The 27,420-nt window shown below is 32.9% G+C and overlaps 5 protein-coding genes across 18 annotated transcripts; 2 read left to right on the top strand and 3 right to left on the bottom strand.

The window, feature by feature from the left end:
* Positions 1–82: 82 nt before the first annotated feature.
* Positions 83–8,195, bottom strand: LOC105201905. 6 transcript variants are annotated; one of them, XM_026133234.2, is made up of 20 exons: positions 6,966–7,783; positions 6,188–6,565; positions 5,839–5,990; positions 5,587–5,750; positions 5,341–5,484; positions 5,069–5,226; positions 4,878–4,982; positions 4,610–4,725; positions 4,363–4,536; positions 3,356–3,687; positions 3,013–3,200; positions 2,408–2,638; positions 2,091–2,150; positions 1,797–2,028; positions 1,562–1,710; positions 1,361–1,462; positions 1,059–1,268; positions 767–943; positions 562–711; positions 83–481 (listed from the first exon to the last, which is right to left on the bottom strand). In XM_026133234.2, exons 1-20 carry the CDS (start codon positions 6,969–6,971, stop codon positions 293–295), a joined length of 3,417 nt encoding a protein of 1,138 aa, XP_025989019.1. In that variant the 5' UTR covers positions 6,972–7,783; the 3' UTR covers positions 83–292. The 6 variants fall into 6 exon arrangements, with proteins under 6 accessions (XP_025989019.1, XP_039309291.1, XP_039309292.1 ...); XM_039453357.1 differs by having other exon boundaries at positions 5,341–5,517; XM_039453358.1 differs by having other exon boundaries at positions 5,341–5,750; positions 6,980–7,783.
* Positions 8,196–8,278: 83 nt separating this feature from the next.
* LOC105201832 (E3 ubiquitin-protein ligase RFWD3) lies at positions 8,279–10,499 on the top strand. 2 transcript variants are annotated; one of them, XM_011170047.3, is made up of 3 exons: positions 8,279–8,364; positions 8,577–8,720; positions 8,815–10,499. In XM_011170047.3, the coding sequence occupies exons 1-3, from the start codon at positions 8,355–8,357 to the stop codon at positions 10,293–10,295; spliced, it is 1,635 nt and encodes a 544-aa protein (XP_011168349.1). In that variant the 5' UTR covers positions 8,279–8,354; the 3' UTR covers positions 10,296–10,499. The 2 variants fall into 2 exon arrangements, with proteins under 2 accessions (XP_011168349.1, XP_025989021.1); XM_026133236.2 differs by lacking the exon at positions 8,279–8,364 and having other exon boundaries at positions 8,397–8,720; positions 8,796–10,499.
* A 691-nt stretch (positions 10,500–11,190) lies between these two features.
* LOC105201833 (ubiquitin-conjugating enzyme E2-22 kDa) lies at positions 11,191–15,873 on the bottom strand. The gene is made up of 5 exons (XM_011170049.3): positions 15,628–15,873; positions 13,969–14,121; positions 13,631–13,713; positions 13,244–13,407; positions 11,191–13,129 (listed from the first exon to the last, which is right to left on the bottom strand). Exons 1-5 carry the CDS (start codon positions 15,688–15,690, stop codon positions 12,990–12,992), a joined length of 603 nt encoding a protein of 200 aa, XP_011168351.1. The 5' UTR covers positions 15,691–15,873; the 3' UTR covers positions 11,191–12,989.
* On the top strand, positions 14,905–24,225 carry LOC105193399 (ribose-phosphate pyrophosphokinase 1). 7 transcript variants are annotated; one of them, XM_039453364.1, is made up of 7 exons: positions 14,905–15,091; positions 17,083–17,290; positions 18,215–18,398; positions 21,222–21,245; positions 22,498–22,721; positions 22,797–23,130; positions 23,245–24,225. In XM_039453364.1, exons 1-7 carry the CDS (start codon positions 15,013–15,015, stop codon positions 23,335–23,337), a joined length of 1,146 nt encoding a protein of 381 aa, XP_039309298.1. In that variant the 5' UTR covers positions 14,905–15,012; the 3' UTR covers positions 23,338–24,225. The 7 variants fall into 7 exon arrangements, with proteins under 7 accessions (XP_039309298.1, XP_025989022.1, XP_025989023.1 ...); XM_026133237.2 differs by lacking the exon at positions 21,222–21,245 and adding an exon at positions 19,679–19,741 and having other exon boundaries at positions 14,906–15,091; XM_026133241.2 differs by lacking the exons at positions 14,905–15,091; positions 21,222–21,245 and adding exons at positions 15,923–16,059; positions 19,679–19,741.
* A 140-nt stretch (positions 24,226–24,365) lies between these two features.
* Positions 24,366–26,756, bottom strand: LOC105201831 (metallophosphoesterase domain-containing protein 1). 2 transcript variants are annotated; one of them, XM_011170045.3, is made up of 5 exons: positions 26,260–26,756; positions 25,904–26,048; positions 25,407–25,683; positions 24,858–25,084; positions 24,366–24,781 (listed from the first exon to the last, which is right to left on the bottom strand). In XM_011170045.3, the coding sequence occupies exons 1-5, from the start codon at positions 26,380–26,382 to the stop codon at positions 24,654–24,656; spliced, it is 900 nt and encodes a 299-aa protein (XP_011168347.1). In that variant the 5' UTR covers positions 26,383–26,756; the 3' UTR covers positions 24,366–24,653. The 2 variants fall into 2 exon arrangements, with proteins under 2 accessions (XP_011168347.1, XP_011168348.1); XM_011170046.3 differs by having other exon boundaries at positions 26,151–26,272.
* Between the last annotated feature and the right edge of the window lie 664 nt (positions 26,757–27,420).

Raw genomic sequence — 27,420 nt, forward strand, 5'->3', positions numbered from 1 at the left:
TAAGTATACGATAAGTATTACAGTTAAGCCATATGTTAAGAATAATGAAATAGGTGATCGCTATAAAGATGCATAACTCTTCTAATTTTATTTTTTTATATTTCAAATGTGTCATTTACAGTTTTTACATACTTATAAAAAGGATGACAGTATAATAATTATTTATCAATCAAAATGTCATTATTTTAAGTATAAATTCACAATAAGGCTTTATGTATGACGTTGAATAGTATATTTTAATTTCGCGATGTTGAACAAAAATGTATAGCATTATTATTGAGAAATTATGCATTCAATAGTTGCAATCGCAGGAATCGTCTACTGGTAAAACGCTTGTCGGTGTTTCTCCTTGACCGAGAAAAATATTGCTGTAGGAAGTCTTGAGGTAATTTACATGACCTTGTAACGATTTTATACGGCCTTGCGCGTGTTTAAATGCGTCATTCAAGTTATTTATTTGACTCTGCATCTTTTGCCTGATCTACATATCATTAACGAGAACCGTGTCGTAAATATGCAATCCCGTTCATTTATATTTTCACGTCTATTTATAATTGTTACCTCGTCTCTATCCCGTTGAGCGGCACTTGCCGTTGCTCTACACTGTGCTAAATGTCTTTCCATTTCGGCGATTTGACCTTGCATCGATCTACGCATGTTTTCGCATCGCTCCTTTGTTCTCGCTACTTGTCGAGCGGAATCCTCTCTTATCTTAAACAGAAAAACTTTTTAATATAAATCTTTTTATTACTAAAATGACACGTACTTGTTCTAACATCGATGACAGTTGCGTATTTTCGTGCATTTTCTCGTCAATGCGCTTTTGCAATTGCGCTTTATGTTCCTCAAATCGTGCCAAAGTATTTTTTATTCTTTCGTTTTCGTTTCGCAACTCACTGCATTTCTTTTCCATCTCTTCAGATTTGCCAGATCCTTTTTCATCCTATATATATATATATATATATATGTATATGCAATTAACTTTTTAATTAAAGACAATAAGGTTTCTATGAAGTTATGCGATAAATTACAATACAAGTTATATAACAAATTGCAACCTGAAGTGTTTGATGCTCGGTGCGCAACACTTCCAACTGATCTTGCAAGGTTTGAATTTTATCCTTGCATCCTAGTAATTCTCGCGACAGATCCTCACAGCTACGTTCGGCAACTAAGCGCATTTGTTGCGCTTCCTGAATCTTTATTTGCATTTGTTTCAAGATATCGGGCAATGGTGCAAGTTCGGCTAATTTCTCTTGAAATTGATTCTAATTCAATTGTATTGTAACAAATACAGAATGAGAACATAGCTTTACGTAATCTGAATAACAAATTATAATAGAACTAGTGTTTGATATACTTTAACACGGCCAATTTCCAAAGTAACGTTCTCATTCATTCGCGCATTATCCATTTCCATAAGATCTAGTTGTCTACGCTGTTCTTCAACTTGTTGCTGAGCCTAAAATCATATTGATTTTATTTTTATAATCGCATTTACACTTAAGAATAAATGTCGAATAAAATTTATTCAAATTTTGCTCCCAACGTTGACACCAACTTGCAAATATTTGTTGCGATAATCTTCCAATTGAATAGCTTGATCTTGAATCAGAGAACGAAGCTCCTCTAACTCATCTTGCGCTTCTCGAAAACGTTGCTTTGCCACCATCAGAGCCTGTTCCTGTTCGATGAGATGTTCCTTATGACCTGTCTCAAAGTAAATATGCGTGCATTTTGTTATATATATTAAATTAGAGATTTATGTGCAATTTTTCTATAGTGAAAGAAATCACCCTCGAATTTTCCCTTTTCCGCTTCTAGAAATTTCAATCGTTCTTGAACATCTATCAGTTTTATTTCCATTCGTTCCTTCTCTTCTTTTGCTTCGCGAGTATCTTGTTTAAGCTTTTCGGCTTCTGTTCTCATACACGATACCTCGCACAACTTGCTTTTATAGTCATCTTGAAGTCTGGCATATTGTTCACGAAGATCGCGTAATTGCTGTTGAACGCAAGCACTGCTGCCCTTCGGTCATAACGTTATTATGATTATTCAAAGCATGCAATTAAATTTGCTTATAGTCTTACCATGGCTGCGTTTGTGCAAGAACCAGTGCACATCAAAGGTGCAGCCTGCGTTAGAGTCATCTATATTTAATAAAAAATATATTACTCTTTACCCGTCGTCTATTAATTTTATATAATAACGAAGAAAATATATGATAAAATATCGCAACTTAATTGCGAGAAACACAATTCATTATAACATATAAATGATAAAAATATATTAAATATTAAAAAGTGATACATACGTAAAAATTCATAGTATTTGAAATGTAAATTGCTTGAAAAATTTCGATAAAATATATACAATGTACTATATAAAATATAAACTGTATAGATACCTGGGGTAGAGGCACCGCGGATATAGCAGGTACTTTAGACGTTATCGGAATTCCTGACGTGGATGTCACACAGGTCGAAGTCGGAGGTGGGCAACAAGCACACGGTGCACAAGGTCCTGTGCATTTGAGTAATTTACGTTGTTGCTCCAGTTGCTTCCGCTCCCGTGTCACATTTGCTAATTCCATTTGCATATTACGCACCTCAGTCTCCATACTACCTAATTGTTGCTCCTGAAAAGGTCGTAAAATAAATCAATATTGCATTTTATAGATTTAATAAATTAATTTTTGATGAATTTTTCACAGAATATCAGAATTTAGAATTTATTGATTTGCCATCTCGCATATAACTGATACATGAACAATATTAGATAAAAAAATTATTTCAAAATAGAAAATATGTATGTATAAAATATATATAAGAATTGTGTCTTTTTATTAGTTGTATTGCGGTTTATCAAATACTATATATATATAAATATGTAAAAGCTGCTTCCTTAAAAAAGATTTTTTTTTAATTATTTTTTGTTTTTCTTTTTTAATATGTTCTCGGCTTTTATTACTGTAAAGGATTAAACTAATTTCTAATAGTTCTTAAAATTTACCAAGTGTTTAGTACTAGTGCCAAAGGTAGCAAATTTATTTTCCAATTCTATAGGACATGCTCCGCGAGGAAGCAATGACTTAGCAACAGTTGGACCTCGAGAACACATCTCCACGTTTTGCAAATCGCTGCTGTCTACTGGATAACGATCCTCTGTTGGCGATCCACCTCCCGTAAGTCTCGGAGAATCTACAATATTAAACGATCTTCTTTTACTAAAAAAAAAAAAAATTCATCGTTTCCGTAAACTTTTCTTTTAACGAATATATAATATGCAGAGCATCTCGCTTCCATCGTTATTTCTTCACGGTCAGACTACGTGTTTTCATAATTATTCGTCTTACTGCAGGCGGTTTCCGTAGTTGGCGATAAGGTGTCAGTGATCGGTGATTGTAAACAGCATTTGCATCGGCAGTAAATGTCGTCTCGAGGTTGCGCGTTGACATGCGGACGCGAAGATAACGTTGGTGACGTCGACGGAGGAGACGGATTAACACCTGGGCAGGTGTAACAGCAAGTAGGTCTAATCACTAGCTGATTTAGAGTAGCCAATTGACGGCTCAACTCCATATTCTCTTTGACAATCATACGCATTTCTCTTTGCAGGCCGCATACCTTCCTCTGTAAACTCTCGAGAGCTGTATCTTTTTCTAGCAAAGCTTCTTCTAACTTGAACCTGTTTGCACGACAACGCAACTTTCCAACCTTGATTTTTCGCTTTTTTTTATATTAAAAATACTTTAATATTTTTATCTTCCGTTATATTTAAAATCTAAACATATAGCTGAGACGATAAAAAGATTATTTAACCAAAATTAAGTTGTAAAACTTTTAAAAATAAAATGGTCATTAACGTGCACATTTAATTCATCGCTATGAAATCGGTATATCGGTTATATATAAGCGACATGTATAACTGTCATGCTTCAATGCTGAAAACATCGTGAAATCGTCACCGAGGGAACCATACAATTTTCTAGAACTTTATTTGATCTTCTATTATTTCTCATATAAATAACTATCGAGATTCTTTTGCATATTGGGTGTCCTGAAAAAGTCGACCGATACAACTGTTTTTGTTTATTTTATTCAAAAATATAACTATTTCAATTTAACTTGAAAGAAATTTAAATTTATACGTTCCCAAATACATATTACACCTATATACATATATCCGAAGCAAATCTAAATTTAAATTTTGTTTTGTGCTATTTTCAAATTTACATGTATTCAAATAATCATATGATTCTTATAAATTTTTTATACGTAAATATAATCTTCATATAAAATTTAATCCGTTTACTTTATATACATTTGTTTATGATTTATATTATGTAAGAGATGAGCATACTTTCCACCTTCCAGTTGAGCATTTTCTTTAACCAATTTTTCCTGCATTGTTAAAGACTCCGTTAGTTTGCCAGTTAAGTTTTCAAAACATTTTTCTCTCCCTTTTCGTTCAGTATCCGCTACCACAAGTTTGGGAAGCATGTCTGTGTAGCCGCAAACAATTACTCTTGGAAGCCTATATTAAGAATATATGATTGATAACATATTGATTAGCTACAAGTATTTTACACAAATAAAATAAAACTTACTTATCTTCGGGATACTGTATTTGTGGTATCTCAAAGTGGTCTTCTTCCAAAATTTTTTTGACTGGTTCTTTTTTCTCAACTTCTTCCACTTCATCGAGTCGTTCTACTTCTCGCGCCTGCAATATATTTATCGCCTTTTTAATAATTATTGCATTATTTTATTAATACACGTTATTGTAGAATTCCATATCAAGTTTTTATCATAAAGATACGATTACGTGTAAAATAATTGAGACAAATTTGTATTTAATACATCTTTTTATAATACTTTTTGAAATTGTTGCGTCAATTGCTCCAGTTCGGCTACTTTTGCCGTGATAACATCTTGTTTTTCTCGAATCATTAGCGTATCTTCTTCTGTTAATTCGGGTTTCTACAGATTAAACAAAACAATTATGAATTATTACAATGATCATGTTACTGAAGTTAGAAAAACACAAAATAAGAATGAAACATTACCTCTGATAACTCAGAAACTTCACGCTTTAATTGCTGGATTTCATCTGTTAATAGAATGCATCTTTCATTCATTATTTTTAATTCAATAATTATATCATTGGTTAAAAGAGGTGAACTTATCGTAGGTTTTACAAATTCCTCAGATTTTGGTACTTCATCTGCAATTTTAAAATGTACTCATAATAACACCAGAGAGAAATTGAAAGAAAGAAAAAAAATAGCCATGACTAGATGTTATTAATGTATATTTCAAGTAATTATTTAAAGTATACCTTTCACATCGGATGGGATAGAATAGGATAAAGGTTTTTCTAGTAAATCACTTTCAACTTCTTTTGTTTCCATTTCGTTTGTATCATTAGTTTCGTTTTTCTCATCAGTAGTATCTTCTCCAACTTTTTCTTTATTTTTCTCAACTATATATTTGTCATCAGTTTTAGTATCTTTAACTTTGTCATCAATTTTACTTTCCTCAACTTTATTTTTGTTATCAGTTTTATTTTTATCTTTATCCTTACCTTCGTTTTCATCTTTATTCTTTTTTTCTGTTTCTATTTGATCTTCCTTAAGATCTTCTTTCGTAGCAGCAGACTTTTCATCTACGACAGTGTCTTCAATTATTATTTCTTCTTTTTTCTCTTCTAGTGTTTCTTCATCCGGTATTTTGTTTTCAGCCATATTTCTACATGAATATATATTTTATAATGTTAATAGACATGAATATATATATATATATATATATATATATAATAGAAACAAAAAATTATTACATTGAGCGATTTCGTTGATTGCGAATTAAATCGTTTTGTTGCAATTCCACCGATTTCGATACTTCCAGCAGGAATTCGTTTTTCTTATTTGCTTTTATTGAAGTCTGATTTATTGCATCTTGTTCAATTTTTACTCTGTCATATTTTTCATACTAAAAAAAATTTTTTATTTTATTATTATTATGACGTAGGCAAATGTAGTATTTTAGCCTTATCATTTTTATTTTTTAACAACAGATTTTATTTTGAATATAAAATTAATTCTTGCGAAATAGAGATGAGTAACCAATCGAATAATTGATACGAGTGAAAGCAAATATAATACAATATAATACAATAGTATAATTACCGCCTTGAAAACGTGTGACTCAAGATTTGTTTGCGGCAAAAAGCGTGGCGATTGCAAAAATAGCGTTTCTACAAGTGGTTCTGATCTCGTGGCATTGGATGTTTTGACTAATTTTTGTTTATAATAATAGAATGCTAAAGGAAATACATCCTGTAAATTTAACGGTTTCTTCAAATCAAAGAGAGATTCCAACGAACTAAACGTGTCTTTCTTTAAGCCTGTTGTATCACAATATCCATCGTTTAACTGAAGCTTAGAATAACTTTGTTTAAAGGTTCGTCCTTTTGAATCATAAGTGCTCTTCGCTTTAGTCGGAAAACGTTCGTGTGTATGAGAATATTTTTGCAGAGAACAATTTTTTGCACGTGGCCGTCGTTTCTACACAATAAAAATAACTTTTGTACATAAATATTTTTATTATATTTTACAATAATTGCAATCTTTTGTATTAAATAAATAACTAAATTCTATTAGAATTATATATACATGAATTAAAATATCTTAATGAACTAGTATCAGCTAGATATATATAAACATAATTATATTATACATACTATTTAAATAATTTATGATATTTTAATGTTATAATCAAATATTTATTTAATATCATTATTTAATAACAAAAATTTTTTATCCTTACAAGGATATGTAAATATAAACTTTTTATATTAAAAAAAAAAAAAGGGTTGTAATATCACATGCGGTTTCCTAAGATTATTAATCATAAAGTTTGTACGCAAAGAAAAAATAATATTTTATCTATAAATATTAATTTTACCTTCATATTTTTACCTTCAAAAATCACAGCACCTTTCTTTGCTGAATCTAACAAAATATAATGATGTATGCGTAGCGTAACCTATAATTTTTTCGTTACTTTCTGAGACAAATATGGTCAAATTGCAGGTGGCAATTTGAATGTAATGAATAAAATATTTTTATGTGATTAATCGGAAAAGTTGTATATATAAAATGTGATGCATAATAGATATTATGAAAAGAAATTAAATCTCTTGTAATGTCACTTATTGAATATTTGACTCATTTCAAAATATTTCCTTCTTTCTTTTTACACAATACGTATGTCAATTATTTTTATTTTATTAACGTATGTATATATGTACTGTATGTATGTACAACATACCTTTCTCTCATTGGATGCTTTTCATTTGATAACACACAAGTCGACACAAACATTATTCTATCTTTTTTTGGTATTCAATGAGTAACAAAGATAGATGGAACAATGCTTGTGTCTTGTGTTGACCTATTGTGTTACTAAATGGAAATAAAGTACCCTGTATTTTTCTGTTTGTTTTATTTGCCTGAATTTATATGTAGGTAATAATAATACACAAATTTTGCTCACAATTTACAAAAAATAAATAAATAGAATAAAGGGCAAAGACAAAAAAAATGTAATTTAAATTTTGAAAAAGCATGAATAAAGAAAAATCAAAATTATATAGCTTTTATTGAAAAATTAGCTATATTTTTAAAATAAAAAAATATCGAATAATACTTTAATGAAAGTGCAACTTGACTTATTTTCTTTTATCTGTCGTATTTGTATATGCATAACTCGTACGTAATTCAGTTTTAATAGTAAATTCTAAAAAAAAAAAATTAAATTAAATTAATTTATCTTATAATCTAAGTATTTTCTTTTAATTTGCTTTACTCGCACTAATACTATTCGATTAATTACTCTTTTTCATGTTTTTATTTATTTTCAAGAATTATTAATTTGGCACTATTTAATTGAGCCACTTTTTAAATAGAAAAAGTCGAATGTAAGTTACCTAGCTATAACATTTATATGTATGAGGTGCCGTTTTTTTTCATTGTAAAAGTTAAATAGAAATTATTTGTTTTCCCAACGATCTCCATGATTCAATAGTCTTTCTTGCCGTTTTCATAACTAAGCAGCTTTTCGGTGAAATCGTAATTTATCAAGTATAAAAAGAGAGGAAGATGAATTTCACTGATTAATTTTACATCTCAATCTAGAATATAAATATTTAAGTAAAAAGAAGAAGGAAGAGATCACGTTCTTTGTTTATGTATTGAAAAACAGGCTTCTGTTTCAAGATCCCGATGCCAGTCCATGCCAACCTTAACCTAAAAAAGAAGAAACTCGATACTGGAATAAAAGTTAAAGGACGTTATGGAAGGCAGTAAGTACAATAAATATATTAATATACATTTTTTAAAGAAACTAAAAGAGTATACAATTCATCTTTTTGCGAGTAATTAGTCGTACAAATGGGACGTAATATAATTAACAATCAAGTAATTTTATAATAAAGAATATCTAGGTTATATTTGTTTACAATCAGATTTTAATCAAACTAGTCTAACACTTGGCAATGTTATTTTCACGTTACAGACGAAAATGTAGTAGTAGAAGCAATAGATGTAGAAGTAGGAGGGCAAATGCAAGTGGACGAGCAAGATGTGGAAGATCAACAAGATGAAAACGCTTTTCCAAATAATGAAGAGAATGATATACCAACTGAAAATTCACAACAAAGTATTATATTAGAATAGAGTCACGACGTAAAACTTTCAAAATATCTATAAATGTGTTTATATATTGTGACTAAAGAAAATTAAATCTTTCACAGCAAATGTAGCAAGCACAAATTTAGATGTTTCGGATGTGGACTCTGATCAAGCATGCCCAATATGCATGGACCAATGGACCACTTCGGGAGAACATCGTTTATGTTGCTTACGCTGTGGACATCTGTTTGGGCATAGTTGCATTCTGAGATGGTTACAACATTCTTGCAACAGTACAAATCGCCGTTGTCCACAGTGCAATAAGAAAGCTGCTGTGAAACATATTAGGATGTTATACGCGAAAAAACTAACAGCAATTGATTCTACCGAATATGACAAACTGAAGAGGGACTTGATTAATGTGTCAACTGAAAAGAATCATTTGCGGATAGAATTATCGCAGGCCAGCACTCGTATAAAAGTATACGAAGATCAAATGAATAGCATGAAGAAACGTATTACTGAATTGGAAAGTTATAATTCAAAAATCAATATTGATACTGGTCAAAATACTTCAGGTCTCTCTACTTCAAGAAAATTTCATTTAGAACAATCTGTAGAAATTTGCAAAGATGGTGGCTGTCGCGTCCTGGATTACAATCCATGGTACAAATTTCTGGCTATTTCTCAGAAATCAACAAGTACCCTATTCAATGGGTATGGCATAAGAAAGATGGATTGTGAATGCTTCAGTTTACGGCAATTTATTTTCTTACACACTGATGCTATAAGAGATATGACTTTCCATTATACCCAACAAACAATTCTTCTCAGTGTTGGTTTTGATAAATGTGCAAAGCTAATGGACATCCAAAACAATATAACAGTGCATACTTATCAAACAGAATATCCACTTTGGAGTTGTTGTTGGTCAGGTGACAATCCAAATGTTTTCCTAACTGGCGCGCAAAATGGTACTATTACTCAGTTTGATATTAGACAAACTTCTTGTGCTGTTAATGTCTTAGAGGGTAATGGTGATAGGTCACCAGTTGTATCAATGGCAACAGTACCGCCGAATCCTGGCAGTGGTATTAGTAGAGGTGGATTCATAGCATGTCATTTGAATACATGTTGTGCATATGAAATTAAAGATACCACCTATCTTTCTAAACAGATGTTTATAGAAGGTCCTTTTGTCTCAGTGCGCTATGATGAAAAAAGTCATCACTGTCTCATATCGTCTCGTCCTAATTCTAGACAACCATATGCTAGACACACAGTATGTACTATCGAAAGAGATACTTCTAATGAAGAGACAGCTATATTTAATGCGGTGCACACATTCCAGGCTGGTAATTCCCAACAACTTTTGTCTCGACCATGTTATTTATCTGTGGAAGATGACACATTGGTGTCAGCATTTATAGAATCAAATAATAGTATATCAATATGGAGTGTAGCGAGTGGCCAAAAGTTTCAAAATATTCCAATATCAGATCCTATTATGGATTTGTGTTCATTTAATATTAACGATAACTTATTTTTAACAAGTCTTTCTGCAAAGAAACTTAGGCTATATAATTATGGACAATTAAAATAAATGTAAAGTACAAATGTGCAAAATGATACACACTCTGCCTCGCCACTTATTGTGAAGTTTGGTACATCTGGATACTGTAGTGTCCATTGATGCTGAATTTTTATACATGACAGACTGACTCTTAAACTATACTTCTTTTCTTTGTGATTGTAATGTTATACATATAAAGTTTGATGTAAAAAGAAATATATCTAAAATTTATTTACAATAATTTTTTAATCTTCTATAATTTTTATTTTTACTTCTTTTGTACTTGAAATATTACAATATACTCATAGATGTATGTGTGTGTGTATCTTCGAGAGTTGATTAAAATTTTCTCAAAAGTGAATTGTAAAATATTTTTTTCACAAATTTTAATTAGGTTCAAATGACAAATTTCATTCATAAATTTTTTTTTCTTTTTTAACAAGAAAATGCAATTGAAAAGTCTAAAAAGCATATATCTAATACGTTCGTTATTAATCATAATTAGTGAATTCAATGATATTGCTATAAACTACTAATTTATTATATGTTTGTATACAATATTGAATTGTATATGTATATAATTTGTAATTAAATTTAATATATTTTAGCAAGAAAGATATTTTCTCAGTAACTTATGACAATAAATGTAGATCAATTTTACACAGAAATATTTTTATATATTGCTTTTATATATATGCTATGTACAAATTTAACGAGAAAATTATATCTCTAGCTCTGGAATGATTTATATACTTTAGTATTGAATGACAATAGAAATTCTGTATTAAATACTTATTAACAAAAAAAAAGTATTAATAATATAAAAATTTATATACTGAGATTATGTAGTAGGAAATAAAATAATGCTCTATTTTTGACAAAATTACATGATAAGGAAAAAATCTGTGTAAAGATCAGAATCCAATTAGAACAATGAAAAAAGAACTATTTATTTTTTTATGATATTAAACATTACAGCAATTAAAACATCAAAAAGGATGTTGGAACCGTAACCACATCCATAAACAAACCCATATGTAGGATAATACATCGTGAGCTAAATATTAAAAAAAAATAAAGCAAAAAAAAACAATTTTTACAATCGACTGATCTAGCTATCACTTTTTTTACATGATTTGAGAAAATTATTACTACAAAATGAATCCATGAATAAATTTTCGTTTTTTCATTGTATAATGCATACGATTTAACATTTGATTGTACAAAAAGCTATGTGCATTTTTGCATCATATACATTATTATACAAATAATAATTCATTTTCATCTTCATTTTTTTTAACTGTGCTGTATCATGATTTTACAAGATTGTTACTAAAATAAACTTAAATTTAATTCACTTTTATCCTTTTTCTCCAATCACATATTTTTAAGTAATGCAGAATTTAAATGACGCCGCTAAATAAATGCCATTTACACCTGAGTCTGGAATGTACACGGCATGATACAAATACAAAAACAGAATGATGAGATATATTTGTAAAGATACATATCTGTGATGTGATAGATAGTTTTACCATCTCATGTAAGCCAACACTAAAAATGTACAATTCTAAAACATTAACGTCGAAGCGAACAAGTTTATGAATCTTTTTACAGGTCATATCTTACTTTTAATAATATACAAGCGGATTTGCTCAATTTATATTTGTTCTACCTCAAATAAAAGGAATTTTTTTTACACAGACGCATATGATATATTGCTTTAATATTATCATAAATCAGTGATGACCAAATTACACTTAGTAATTTTAACAGATTTCAATATTGGTGCAAGAAAATTATTTTTGTCAATTAAAAACAACAGATTTAAATATAATAAAAAGTTAACTAAGACATTTAAAATGTTTTCATGCTTTAAAAGCTTAAACTCAATATTGTTATCTCTTTTTTATAAAGAGTAGATAGATTTATGCAACACTGTAAAAAAACTGATGAGTTATAATAACAAAATATACATTTTATATTTAAAAAAAAACACATTCTTGTAACATGTACTTTCCATTAAGAATGTTACGATATAGTAATAATATATCGATGTATAACTCACCAAGAAAATTTGTGCATCACTGATATAAAATATAAATCATGAATTATAGAACTTGCAAACGGGATCTAATTACACTTGAAAGATATAGTATTATGAATATACGTATTAAATTTTACTGAAAATTTAATATTCCTAATATAAGTTTCAAATCTGTAATGCAATGGAAAGCATCAATGGTCAATGAAATAATAAAAATTTGATTGATATGCAAAGCTATAAAGGATAATATCTATTTATATTAAATTTGATATACTGAATCATTACGTATAACGTAAACAATCAAAAATATATTAATATTTAAATTTTGTTATGAGATTGTTATTTCTTAATCAATAATGTAGAATTTGAACAGAACGTAGTACAGAACAATATATTCTTCATAGAATTTAGCTAATTGATTTATACTAGCCATTTTTTTATAATTATTTCTCTCTCACGCTTATGTTACAAATTAAATAAATGACTATTGGTAGATATTGAACAGATTTTCTGGTAATGTTTTTTTTTATCATCCAGATATTGTCATTATAGGTGTGGAATTCCAATTGTAAAATCACGAATGATATCAATATTTAAACATGGTAAAGAAATTTTTAGCACAAAATGAATGAATGTGACAAATGCTTGGATGCGACAAATTAACTATGTAGTTATCACTAACTAAAGAGGCAGTGCTCGGTGGCGCGTTCCAAATCCCAATTATATGAGGATAGAGCGACTCTTGCGTTATGTTCCTCAATTCCCATATCTGTTAATCTTCTGATTTTGTCATCTAAATCAGGCATCTTCGCTGGCCCTAAAGAATCGACATGAAACATATATTCTAACACGAAGTACATATGTATGTACATATATGTGTATGTGTAAGTACATAAACGCAAGTGTGTAAATCTTCATGTGTATTACGTACCACCTGCATATACAAATGTCCAATGTGTGGCAGTTTGACGAAACAATTCAGGATGTTCTTTATATTGTTTAGCGACTACTGCATCTTGAGGATCATCAGGCTCTGCTGCAGATAACAATGCTTGTAGTGATAACAATACTGTGCGCAGAGTCATTGCGGCAGCCCTTAAATATGAAAGAAAAAATTATTCTGTAAATGCATAAACTATGTTATTAATACAAAGTTGTACACATTAAAACATCAAATTAAGAAATGTATGAATATGATAAAAATAAAATTATATTCTGTCAATAGTAGAAATTTTAAAATAAGTTGGACAAAAGTTTACAATTATTAATAATTAATAAATTTAATTAAATATACTAAATTTATAATAAAAATACATGCCATTGATCTTTCAAGATATCCAAACATATGGCACCAGTGACGGAAGATATATTGGGATGCCATATTTTTGTTATAAAACGTACCTGCAAAAAATAAAAATTTTTATAAAAACTTTTGACAATTTATTTGTACAAATATTTTGATGTTATGATAAAGTAAAATATAAAAATTGGAAACGATATATTAATGATATATGTATGTTATTAATTTTTAAAAGTCCAAAATGAGAAATTAAAACATTCATGTGTTGATCTTGTATTGTATAGTATAAAAAAATATTATTGCAAACTATGGAAATGTTACACAAATATTTACATTCTCAGAAAATATCAACTTACTTTAGGAGGATTGAATGGATATGTCTCGGGAACTTTTATCTCGAGCACAAAATTTCCACCTTCGTATGGTGTGTCCGGTGGACCAGCAATCTCTCCCTTTAATTCGGTGAGACTATCATTGACCAACTCGACTTTAATCGCACATTTTGCTATCTATTACAAATAAATAAAGTGTTAGATAATGAAGTTCCTGACTTATCATTGATATAAATATTTATCGCAAGTTTACAACGTATGATATCATGTAATAATTTAGATCTATCCAATTTATATAAATATCAAAATTCTCAATATGTGAGTAGGCATAAATGGAAATAACTTGTAAGGTATTACATCGTAAAAGCAATGAATTTGCAATTTATACATAAAGATTTCTTAAATTCAAATTAACAAATAAATATTAATTTATTACAAATGAAGGAATTATTAAACATTTATAGTAAAAAAAAAAAATATTTTATACAATTTTATTTATACATATATATACATGTGAAAGACACAAAGATTGTAGAATATGGTAATTGTGAAAATTGTAATTTCAAAGCATTTAGAAGCAGACGATGACGAATGATGCATCGACGCGAAAGATTAGAAAAGCAAAAACAAAACATTTAAAATATCTAAAAACAACTGAGCGTTTAGAAGGTTTCAAATCATAGACATCATAGTAGCAATATTTCGGGCAGCTTTAATACACGCGACACTTGTTTTCCAGTGAAAAAACATTCCAGTTACGTTATCATAGATAAGAGGATACAGAGAAGCATCGAAAACACATTGCTAAATTATGCTGCGTCGTAAGATCCGTAAAATTCGTGTGTGGTACTACGTCAGACTCGCGATACAATTATCAAAATAAACATGTAATCATAACCTATGACATCCGAGGTACGATAAGAGAAATCTCGAGCGTTCCACGGCAAATAATAATTCATAAAACTGTTATGGTACGGGCTTAGTCGCGACGCCTCAGCGTAATTCAGCCGTCTGAAGGCACGTGGAGGCATTATTGGGGAGACGGACGCGTCAAATGCGAGGGCAGAAATGAGCAATCTGAAAAAGTGTAAAGCCACCCAGGGATCTCAGTGCAGCCGAGATCCCGGAGCCGCACACGCGCATCGTGGTGAGTACACGGCGCCGTTATCTATCTATATATCCACGCGAGTTTCATTAGATTCATTCGATGTTGACGTGGGGTACAGGGAGATAGAGATGCTAATTATCGCGTTGCATGCGAAATCACGCACGTCATCGTCCGCAAACACACGTCGCTACGCGAGACGCGATTTCGAGCAGACGTGGGACGTCGTGGTTCACACGATCAGAAATTTAAACGTGGGACAGGAACGCGTAAAGAACTCCCTTTCCGATTCTTGGAGCGGAAAAGCGGAAAAGCGGAAAAGAAAGAGCGACAGTCGACTGGGCGACGCGCAACAGGCTCTCCCGTGTGCCGCTATTGCCTTTCGACTCGTTGCGGCGACGGCGGCGGCGGCGGCGGTTGGTCGCGTGCGGGAATATATTGCGTAATCGAGGCGCGCGATACGCTGGATACGCGCTTCAACCGCACGAGAACGACCCCGGACGCGTCGTCCGTCGATTGCCGTCCTCGCCGTTAGCGCCGTTGACGTGACGACGATGCTCGCTCGCTCTCTCACTCACCTCCTCGCTCTTTATAACCTCTTTGAATTCTCGTTTGATTCGTTGCGCCGCGATGTTCGCCATGGCTTCCGAATCTCGCCTAGAACGGTTAGCACGTTGTCATTGTCGGTCGGACGAACGAGAGCCTGCTCGAGCCCTGTGACCTGTGACGACGCGTATCACGTATCACGTAGCGCACATACGTCGTCGACGACGACGACGACGACGACGACACGGTAACGGCGGCGTCGTCGCGTTGCGTTGCGTAGCGTCGCGCCGCGCCGTCTCGCGTCGCGTCGCGTCGCACGTAGAGCAAATTCCCTCGTGCACCTGCACTCGAATCTCGTCCTTTCGCCGTCGTTGGTTCGGAATCCGGAGACAGTCTCGCGTGGTCTCGCCGCGTCTCGTCTTGGCGCGCGCGTGGCAGGGCCCCTCGTCCCTAACCCGATGGTGGTAGGTGGTGATGGTGGCCTGGTGGTCGTGTCCAGAGACTCACACGCGACTTATCGCGCTGCTCGCTTGATGGACTCGGCGCGCCGCCGCCGCCACATCGATGATGGCCAAAAGTTGACTATCACCACCCGTGTGCGTGGTGCGTGGTGCGTGGTGCTCGCGCGCGCCCGCCCCTTTTGAATTTCGTCTAGATTCACGTCGCTCGCGTCCAGCTCGTCTCGTCGTTCCTCGTTCCGTCACTCGCCCGCTCGCCGCCGCACGTCGCACGATTTGCACCAATTGCGCACATTGCGCCCCGATTGCGCATCGCTGCGCGCTCACTGCGCAGAGCGCGGCCAAGAGAATAGAGGTTCGCCATCGAGGGCGGTTTATTAGACGGCACGTGGCCACGTGGGCAACCAGATCGAGATATCCGGATTACACGACCGCGTCACGTAAAAGTACGTTATCAGAGGCTCGAGAGGACGAAAAGGACGAGAGAGCGTGATCTACATTTTGTCGCGCGAGATCAGTGGTAGTTAGGGCGAGAGACACACGGCATCTTGCGCGTCGCTGAGTAAAAACGACTAAAAATTCGATAGGGAAAAATTGGTAAGAGAGAAGTAAGAGATACGCTGTATCGATCATCGACGAGACGACAACAACAACAACAGCGGTCGTCCCTACACGCGCGAGAAACCGGAACCGGAGACGGCGCGCGCGCACGCGCGCTTGAGATTTACGCATCTCTCGGCTCTCGGTATTATACATAATAAGGTAGCCGAGCGAGCGCGCGCGCGCACACACGCACGCACGCTTATATCGGAGATCGTTATTTCTCGCGAGCGCGAGGGAAAAAGGGGGGCCGCGGGCTCCAACTGCTCCAAGCGGGCGATAAGGGAGCGCTCCGCGCTTATTCGTTTTACATGCCTATAGCTTGAGATAGCCCCGCGCGCGTAGGCGGAGCGTGCTCCACGAGCGACGTCACGTCCGGTACGCGCGCGATCGCCGATTGGCCGACCGCCCCGGTGATTTCTGTTGTAGTGATGCCCGTGTCGCAGCCAGTACGTGCCAAGAGTTTGTTACGCGCAAACTTGGAAAGCTCACGCGTTCGAGTCTTGCAGAGCAGAATGCCCAACATCAAGGTCTTCAGCGGGACCTCGCATCCGGATCTCGCCCAACGGATCGTGGACCGCCTCGGTATCGACATCGGCAAGGTTGTCACCAAGAAATTCAGCAACCTCGAGACATGGTAATGGTCGCTACCGCTACCGCTGCCTTTGCCGCCGCCGCCGCAACCACGCGCCGCGCCGCACCGTGACCCATCGTGACCCATCGTGACCACGCTTTCATTCATTGTCAGTCGAGCGTAGAGCAGCGTAGAGTAGACGGCCGTGTGCGTGGCTGCAACCACGTGTCGTTGCGCGTGGGCCGCGTGATTCCCGGCACCGACAAGTTTTTCTTCGTCTTTCGCCCGCGTCTTTCCTCCACGTGCGTTAACGCTCCGCGTGCGTTCTCTCGATCTCGAGATTAAAAGTTTCACGCGACGCGCGGAACTGCCTGCTCGCCGCGATTCTATACTCGGAGCAAACGCTCGCCGCCCGAGACACGGAGATGGCGCGAACGCCACGAATAATGAATTGGGAAAACCCTCGCCATCCTCTTTTCCACGTGCTACGCACAATCGTATCGTGGCATTGTGTTCTAGAAAACACGATCGATATCCCGAAATTAATTCGGATTTTGTTCTAACCGTTCGTTCATACGATGCTGATAACGTTAACTCTTTCAGTTTGTATTTTCTCTTTACTCCAACCGAGAATCGCGTTTATATTCTATCGTTCTCGTCGAGTAGGCCTGCGCCTGGCTCGCGAACCGTTCTTCTCCAGGAATACGTTTGCATTCTCTGTGGAGTTTCCCTCAGGTGTTATTTTATTCTTATTGTTTACTAAATGTTTGACAAGGATAAAATATGGGGAACACTTAGAAGGCAGTTTAAACGTACACCTGGAGAAGAACAGCTCACGAACCACCATTTGTCAGGTGTGTTGTAGAAAATTCTTGCAAGAAATAACGCATCATTTAATTTAATAATGTTATGCTATTTGATTTATGATGACTAATAATGATTATGATAATTATGATGTTAATAACCGTTATGATAATTAATATTTAGCGTGGAGATAGGAGAATCTGTACGTGGAGAAGATGTGTACATCGTGCAAAGCGGAAGTGGTGAGGTGAACGATAATCTCATGGAGCTTCTCATCATGATCAACGCTTGCAAAATTGCTTCTGCATCTCGAGTAACAGCAGTTATTCCATGTTTTCCTTACGCAAGACAGGATAAGAAAGATAAGGTAAGTGAAATTGTAATAGAATAATCCATTATCCACTCCTATACGTTTCTATTTATAAATAGTTTAGCTAGACATACTTAATGCCAATTTAATTATCCTGTAAATCAATTATTTCAATTTCATGTTCCTAGGTATAAGTATACATTCCAATATTCTGTTCAGCATCCTATTGAAACATTCCTTGTAATATTTTAATTAGACTATATTACTTGCAACAGCATCAAGAACACATAACAGAAGCGAGTAATATGCAATCTTTTTATCAAAATTGCATCAGCGATATATAATGAGCTATCTGCAATTTTTATAATATGATATACGAGATTGATGCATTTAGAAAAATTGTGATTTTATTAGAAAAATTTTTAAAGATTATATATTTTTATTACTAACTTTTAATACAAACTTTTATTACAAAAATAATTACTGTTTTTAAATTATATCTTATTAAACACTAGACACAATGTACATATATAGCACAGTTTTGTATTTTATTTTAAAATCTTATTCATGACTTATAGTTGCAAAACGTTGTGATATGGTCTAATAATTGAGACTTCAATCTAGGCAACTTACATAATCATTGCACAGTATATATCTGTATATTATGTGTGTATGTATATTGTATACACACACATCAACATAAAACTGTATGTATTATAGCTGCAATGATTTGTTTTTTTCTTTAATTACTACTAATGCGTTTGAGAGTTAACATAATTACAATTTATTTTTATAAATATATATACATAAATAAATACTTGTAAATATTAATCTTTCCTCTTATATAATACTTTGGCAGCATGGCTTTCAAAAACATGTAAAACGCGACGTATAAACTTATGACAATTTTTTCAACAGGATTGAAGCGTGTCTCGTAGATACAATTAATATACCCAATGAGAATTTTTCATCTATTTTATGCAATCGATATGACCTGGTCTGACAAAATATTTTCAATTATTGCAATTTATTAATTTGATAAGAAGCACGCTCTTTTTAAATTTTATTTGAGTGTGGTTAACTTTTTTTACTTAGCAGATTTTTCTTAAATTATAAACTGTTTTTTGTTGTGTATTTAAAAATATTTATTACTTAAGCAATTATTTTATTTGTATTATAATATGCAAATACACAAATGTTATTATATTTTGCAATATATATTTCTGTTTCACATATTATCTCTTGAAATTTTAATAGTTTAAACAACAATCGTGATAATGGAGGACGCGTTATTTTGAAGAAGCTTTATATTTCTTTAATATACTATATCTTCACAGGGCGGTGATGGTGGAGACTCTAAAAATCAGATTGTCATGAAGTCGAACGAGTGGAAATTCAGGGTAACTTGCGGCGGTCTTTTTATCTTTTATATTTTTAATTTTGTCATAGCTTTGCAACAGACCAGTGGAATAATATCATTTCTGGAACGCAAAACTTGATCTCATCGTCTCATACGAAATACGCTTGTACTCTGCCAGCTTTATGTTATTGGGCTGCACCAAATAATACACTTAGATTACAGGATCTTCACCATTCGCTGATTACTGCAATTTTTTTCACATATTACTATTAAGCGAAATCAAAATTAATATGAATATTAATTTATAATAGCTGGGATTATATTGGCTGATTATTCCATTTATGACTTCAAATAACTGTATATGTATATGTGTGTGTATATATATATATATATATATATATATATATATATATTTACATATAATTAGTATGGAGAGATACTTTTTATATAAATGATATATGACTTAGAAATTTAATCGTAAATATACAAAATATAATATAAAAAATACTTTTTTAATTTAACATACTGTGTGAAGCAAATGGTGAAACTAGTGTACGGTTCAAGTATGTATATAGGGGAAATATTAATTATACAGGGATAATATAATTTAAAATATGCAAGCAATGCATGAATTATAAATAAAACTTGTAATAACATTTTATATTTTATTTGTAGAAATTACATCACGATTATAAATTAATTATATCATTTATATAATCATTTAAATCTTGTAAAAAAAAATCAAGCATGAGTTAAGCTTTTACAAGTTTCATTATTCAATCAAATTTATGTTAATATCAAAGTTTTATTTTGAACTCATTGCTTTTGGAATCAGTATATGCGTATCATCTTGAAATACAGATGAGAGTATATGTAATTATAATATTACACGTAGAGTTATAATTTTTGTACAATATTTTATCACTTGACGTAATTGAGATGTTTGTAATGAGACAAATAGCAAATATTTTAGAATGTTAAGCGTACGTTTCAAGCATGTTATTCATAACGTAAGGTTATCAGAAGTTGGATAACCCAAACAGTTATTGCAAAACTCGTGCTAGATTTCTCCGAGGGAGTTCTCCTGCACATTTTTGTTGCCATGATGATAATAATTACATAATCAACCAATTTCTACTTTATTTCATTAATTTTTTTATTATACAATTAATTATATTGTTAATAAAATTTATTATATTTTTTATTTTGTTGGCGCGCGTTTCATGTATTTATTTTAAATAAAAGATTGCAATACCAACGTGACATTGCATTATGGTTTATATACAACAAAAATGAGCACCTCTTAATAATTAATTGGGTACTGCATGAAAGTAATATAAGATTAAAAATTTGACAATTTTATATCTTCTCTCGTGAAATAGTTATTAGCTCTATCGTTTGTCATATCTTTAGATTATATTGCAAAAAGAAAAGGGATTAGAAAAAAATCATTATGTTTGCTAGGAACAAAGTTATAATTTTATTCTTTTGTAAGTTTCTGAATAGTTGGGTATTTTCAGGATTTTCTGCCCGACCTGTCTACAGTGAGTATAATAGCAACGAGATTGTCGAGTGCAGCGTTTGTAATTGATAACTCGGTGAACCATTCGATTTGTAATATTATTTATGAATTCAGACAAGAATTTTCTTTGTAGGACTAACCAAACTTATAATATCGTTGCTATACAACACAGTGGTATCCCCATGAATGAGTGAATGAATGAGATATTTGGTCAAAGCATATTGATATCCGAATGAGAGGGCAAAATATTAATATAATAGCAATACATTGTTAGTAATTAGTATAGTGGGGTACGCACATGTATGTTTCATTGGGTACTAATTGAAGCTTTAAATCAGTGTTATTGTCCAAGTGCACTAATCAAGTATTGCCTATCCTATTAATGCTTAAATAGCATAGGAATGTCAATGTGTTATCTTGGTGATAACTTGTCTTGTTGATACAATAATTGTGGGTAATATGTTGAGTTATTAATATTTCTTCTAAACCTTATTACTCATTACAACTACTATGGTTTACTAAATATATTCCATCCACTTGCACAATGCATTTCTCTGTGTCAGGAAGACAATGTACTAATACGGATATATTTTAATTTGCAGACTAGAAATTCTCTTTTATGTAATTTTGCACAGACAATATTAGAAATGCATTCAATATCGACACATTTGTTTGTTAGAGTATATCTTTACATTTGTGATACTTATCCGTATATTACGTCTCACACACAATGTTTGCCCTCTTGTTCATCTCATATTATCCTTTGCTATATAAGGGCAAGGGACTGAGATGCATTGTGTTTCGTTTTGCGTTCATAATTTTAAATATTTTGCTTCACTTATGATAGTTGTTGAGAGTCTAACTGGGGTGCATTTGCAACGTTGTTTCCCTGTCAAAATGTTTTTTATGAATATATTTATACCCTCTGGTGAATAATATTTTAGTACATGGCCATATATTCATATTTTGTCCCCTCTGAAAAAATTAGTTTTTTTCGGCAATCTATCGTCAGTATTTAGTAAATCATGTTGTATCTTCCAAAAAGCCAACGCAGGCAGCCGAGATAAATTAATATATTTTTTTAAATTGTTATTTAGCTTAAAAGGCAGCAAAAGAAACTGATTTTTAATTTTTTTTCGATTTCTCAGATGTTTTCATGCTTTTAAGGGACTTTAATAGCAATTTCTTTAAATTGCAGGATATTTCCAGTTGCAAATGGACTTGAAGGACTCTGATAAATTCTTGAAATTGATCTATCGAAATATATTTTACAGAGCCGCGCACCAATTTCTGCAAAGCTAGTTGCAAATATGCTTTCTGTGGCGGGTGCTGATCATATTATCACAATGGACTTGCATGCTAGTCAAATACAAGGATTCTTTGACATCCCAGTAGACAACTTATTTGCCGAACCAGCTGTTCTCAAATGGATCAAGGAGAATATCGTTGAATGGCGAAACAGCATTATTGTCTCTCCCGACGCTGGCGGTGCCAAAAGGTAAATAATCAGAAAAAAGAAAACAATTTTTATCGAAGAGGTACATGAAAAGATTATTTATTTTTTACTTTACAGAGTCACATCCATCGCAGACCGATTAAATGTTGAATTTGCGCTCATACATAAAGAACGGAAAAAGGCGAATGAAGTCGCGAGTATGGTATTGGTTGGAGATGTCAAAGACAGAGTTGCTATCCTTGTAGATGACATGGCCGACACTTGCGGTACCATTTGTCACGCAGCAGAAAAGCTATTAGAAGCTGGTGCCACAAAGGTTTATGCGATACTTACGCATGGTATCTTCAGTGGGCCAGCTATTAGTAGAATTAACAATGCTTGTTTCGAGGCTGTGGTAGTCACCAATACTATTCCTCAAGATGGTCACATGAAAGATTGCCCAAAGATTCAGGTACCTGTTTCTTACGCTAAAAAAATTCCAACATGAACTTCTTATCGCGATAACGGTGACAGCAGTATTATATAGATTAATCGTAATATAGACTAATTATCTTTTATCTTTCAGTGCATTGATGTCTCGATGATGTTTGCCGAAGCAGTGAGGCGGACACACAACGGTGAATCTGTATCGTACCTGTTTTCGAATGTACCGTATTAGACAACAATCTTCCGTAATCTACTTTAAACAATGTAAGAAGAACATACTCTCTTTTTACATTTGTTTATTGTTATTGTTAGTTGAAAACTACTCCGTCTACCTGCTAGTTAGATGCATATTCTGTGTCCTAATTCCAAATTGAAATTATACTTGTTCTATTTTTTCATGAATTTTTAATAGCAAATATAAGGATGAATCGGTACAGACCATTAAATGATGAATTTTAGAACATCGGAGATTTAGATACGTAAGATGTTTTTTTTTTCTTTTTTTTTTTAACTTAGTTCTACGAATTTCTCCTAACAGTAAATATGTAATAATTAGAATTTTGTGATCGAAGAGTTATCACTTCAACTCAATATAACTTATGACGTAGTATCCTTTTTAACGGTCTCAATTTAAAATGAAATGATAAAAGAATCCATTTGTTGTAATAATTTAATGGATTGTAAGATTTGTAAACTATGATTAAAATGTGTCTTCAATGCACATGTAAGCATAATTTGCGAATATCAGAAGTTTGAATCAATTTTAGATCTGCGATACCTATTATATAAAAAATTTTCATATTACATTGAAAAAAGATATTGCTTAAATTTTCGTAGTTTAGTTAAAATGTGTCCAACACATTGCGGTTATAATGTACATGATAGAATAATGGCACTGATCGTGTGTTTTAATACAAATATAATAATCTCTATTGATTATATTACAATCAAAACCATTTACAACACTCGAAAGCGCGACTTCTGATTTTATTCAGTAAAATAGCCTTCGATCAACATGCGAATTTAGCTCGATATGATGATCGGAATTTTTGTTTGTTTAATAAAAAAGTGCCATTTGTTACTCGAGTGGGTATTATAATAAACGTATAAAAATTAAAAATGATTTTTTTTACTGACAATTGCTTAAGGCAATGTTTATATCCCCACATTTTTAATAAAAATTTTTTTATTAATTCCATTATTTAACAATACTGAAAAGTTAATCTTGAAAAAGTCAATGTTAAAAATAAACAACAAAAATTTATCAAGAAAAATGGGCAATATATAATTCATTTTATTTATAAGAGATTACAAATCGGATTGTATATTTTTTAATACAGTTGAGATTTTTATAAATCGTGTGAAAAAGAAGACGAATTAATATTTATACTATGCTTGTACATACATCATAATTTTAAAAATAAGGCAAGAAATGACTAATTTTATGTTGATCACATAATTATTTTCTTAAGCTCGTAAGAAAGATCTGAAATATTTCTGATGCAGCATTATGCAATGAAATACACACTGATCTCGTTCTTTGAAGATTTATGATTTTTCAATACCGGAAGGTAGTGTTATATCAAATACTATTGGTGAATTACTTGGCAGATAATTTAGATCGCATGTTGATGCATTAATATATATTATCTTGCCATCTGAAGATATGCCATATCCTGTAAGATAAAATTACACCAAATGGATAAAATATTCTTATAAGTAAATATAAACATGTATTGATATTGATCATACCTTCGTGTATGTGACCAAATACATGATATTTGGGCTTTACGCGATTCTGCACTGTCGACAATAATTCGACGCATCCAGCTCGTACTCCAGTGCAAGCGAGGTCTCCGTGACCTACAGGAGGAGTATGCGTTACGAGGATGTCTGTATCAGATGGAATCATTTCCCATTTTGAGAGGCACGCTTCTCCACGCGGCACGTTAAATGCCCACTTACAAAACTCTGGTTGCCTAAAGTTTCAACGAAATGTCCCTCAGAAATAAGAATCTCTTATACCTGAAATTATTTTCTACAAATATTTCGCATAGTGTATTTGAAAGAAGCAAACCCCAATCTTTTGATACAGCAATGATTAAACTTATCTTGGCAATGAAATTTCATGAGTGTATGCTTGTTTACATAATTCTAGAATACTTAAACATGAAAAATGCTCTTGTAAATGCAAGCTTAGCATTCTTAATTCTTCTATAAATCTTTAATACGTTACATGTGTATTTTTCACATTTATTTGCCAAATTATACAGTACTGTATAATTGATATGACATATTTACCACGGAGTACCATATATCTTGATTCCATGCACTGTAGTCTCAGAATCTTCAAGATATGTACAATTTGTCAAATAATCTTTAACATTTGTAGTTTTAATAGCTTCCGCGAGAGTATCCTTGGACATACCCAAAGTAGGTATGTCGTCGAGTATGCTGGTTCCCGTATGTTTCTGATGATCCCCACTGGTGTGTACAGAAAAAGGATGCGTAAACGTGGGATCGAAGCTAAGTTCATGGTTTCCAGCTATAACTATTTTATGTTTGTGTGGCAAGTTACCTAGAATTGCGAGATACATCATTCAACATGTGTACTTGTCGTCAATAGGCCTGTTCGTGTTGCTGCCCTTTTTGAATTAATTTCTTTGTCGTCTCTTTCTTACGATCGAATATATATTTATCTCATCTCGAGTGCAAAAATTTTTGGGAATTTCAAGCAACTCAAACAGACCTATTGTGTATAGCAGTATGAATGTCAATTAGTACACATGATAATTTACCTATCCAATTATTAAATTCTATGACCTCTTGCAAGCTACCGCATTTCGTAAAATCTCCCGCGTGGATAAAGACGTCTCCCGCGGGGATGTCAAACTTTATATACGGCGTGAGCGAGTGCGTGTCGCTCATGCATACCACGCGTAACTGAAACAGGAAAATCGTCGTTAAACCGGCGCATGTCTCAGATTAAACGTTCACATTGACGATTGAAATGGAAAATTGAAATTTTATCTATAAAATGTATACAATTAACGACGTCCAACGAGTATAGGACGAGTAAAGGTGACTTTTGAGGTTAACGCAAATACATGTCTCCGCGTAGAAAGATCAGGATGTTAAAAGTCGTCGAACATACTTTGTTGCTCGGTGCCTCGGTCGTCGGTAATTTAGCATTTATTTTAATAACTTTCTGGTGCTGGGATAATTCGCGCCAGGCTGCCGTGGGATCAGCTGTCAATGGATGAATAGCTATCTTCATGCTGAACCGGTAAATGTGACAGATACGTCGCAGGCGTCAGTAGGCGTCGCTGGGCGTCGCTACGTCGTTACGTCCTTACTGTATGTATACAAAATACGTTCATTGTTAAATTGTGTGGTTTTTTTGTTTTTTTTTTTGTTTTTTTTTTACACTTTTTGTACGTTAAACGAATCACTAACCGTTAAATATAAAACGGAAAAATAAAAATATTCTTAACGACAGCTCCGAAAATAGTCAATTGCAAAACAGATTATGCAAAATGTCGGCTACAAATTTTGTTGATGCAAAAATGCCCCCCAGCAAAAATATAATACACAATAGAAAATATTTTGTACTTACATTAAAATCAATCCTTAAAATTTTTATGTTGAATTCTTAACATCCAAATGTTAATTTAACGTAATGATTGTGTCATTTAAATATATTTTTTGTGTTAAATTGAGAACCGTAAATGTAGTTTTGAAAAAAAATTCCAAGATAAAATTTTACGATAAATAAATAAAAATGTAAACGTGTCAATATATTATTAATGTTAATTTTACTAAAGAAATATACATTTTTTGCAGTGTTTCCAAATTGTGTCAAAGTTTTCATTTTATGCGTTAATTTTTTTTATGTTAAATTGCTTTATATTTGTCTTGGATTAAATTAATAGAAAAATTTGAATGGACCAAATTTAAATTTGAGATATGAGATACATAATATTATTTATATTAAACTTAACAGAAATTTTTCAAAATTGCTTAAAATCTGACAAAATAATGGCAAATTGAACATGCAGAAACTGAGAAGGATTTATCATTTCTAATAATATTTAAATGATACCTTATAAACTAAAAACTATCCGCAATGCTGTATTCGATCAGAAATTGCTAGCATATTGACATCTACTCAAATTCGTGTTTCAATAGAAAATGCTAACATAACATGATAGTAAATTGGCAACAGAAATCGAGCGAAATCTGTCAATAATCTCAGATTCAGCTCCATTTATGCTTATGCTGTTACTCTACCCCAATTAGCACACAATATTTAAAA

Source organism: Solenopsis invicta, chromosome 9 (assembly GCF_016802725.1).
Source record: "Solenopsis invicta isolate M01_SB chromosome 9, UNIL_Sinv_3.0, whole genome shotgun sequence".
Classification (NCBI taxonomy): Eukaryota; Metazoa; Arthropoda; class Insecta; order Hymenoptera; family Formicidae; genus Solenopsis; species Solenopsis invicta.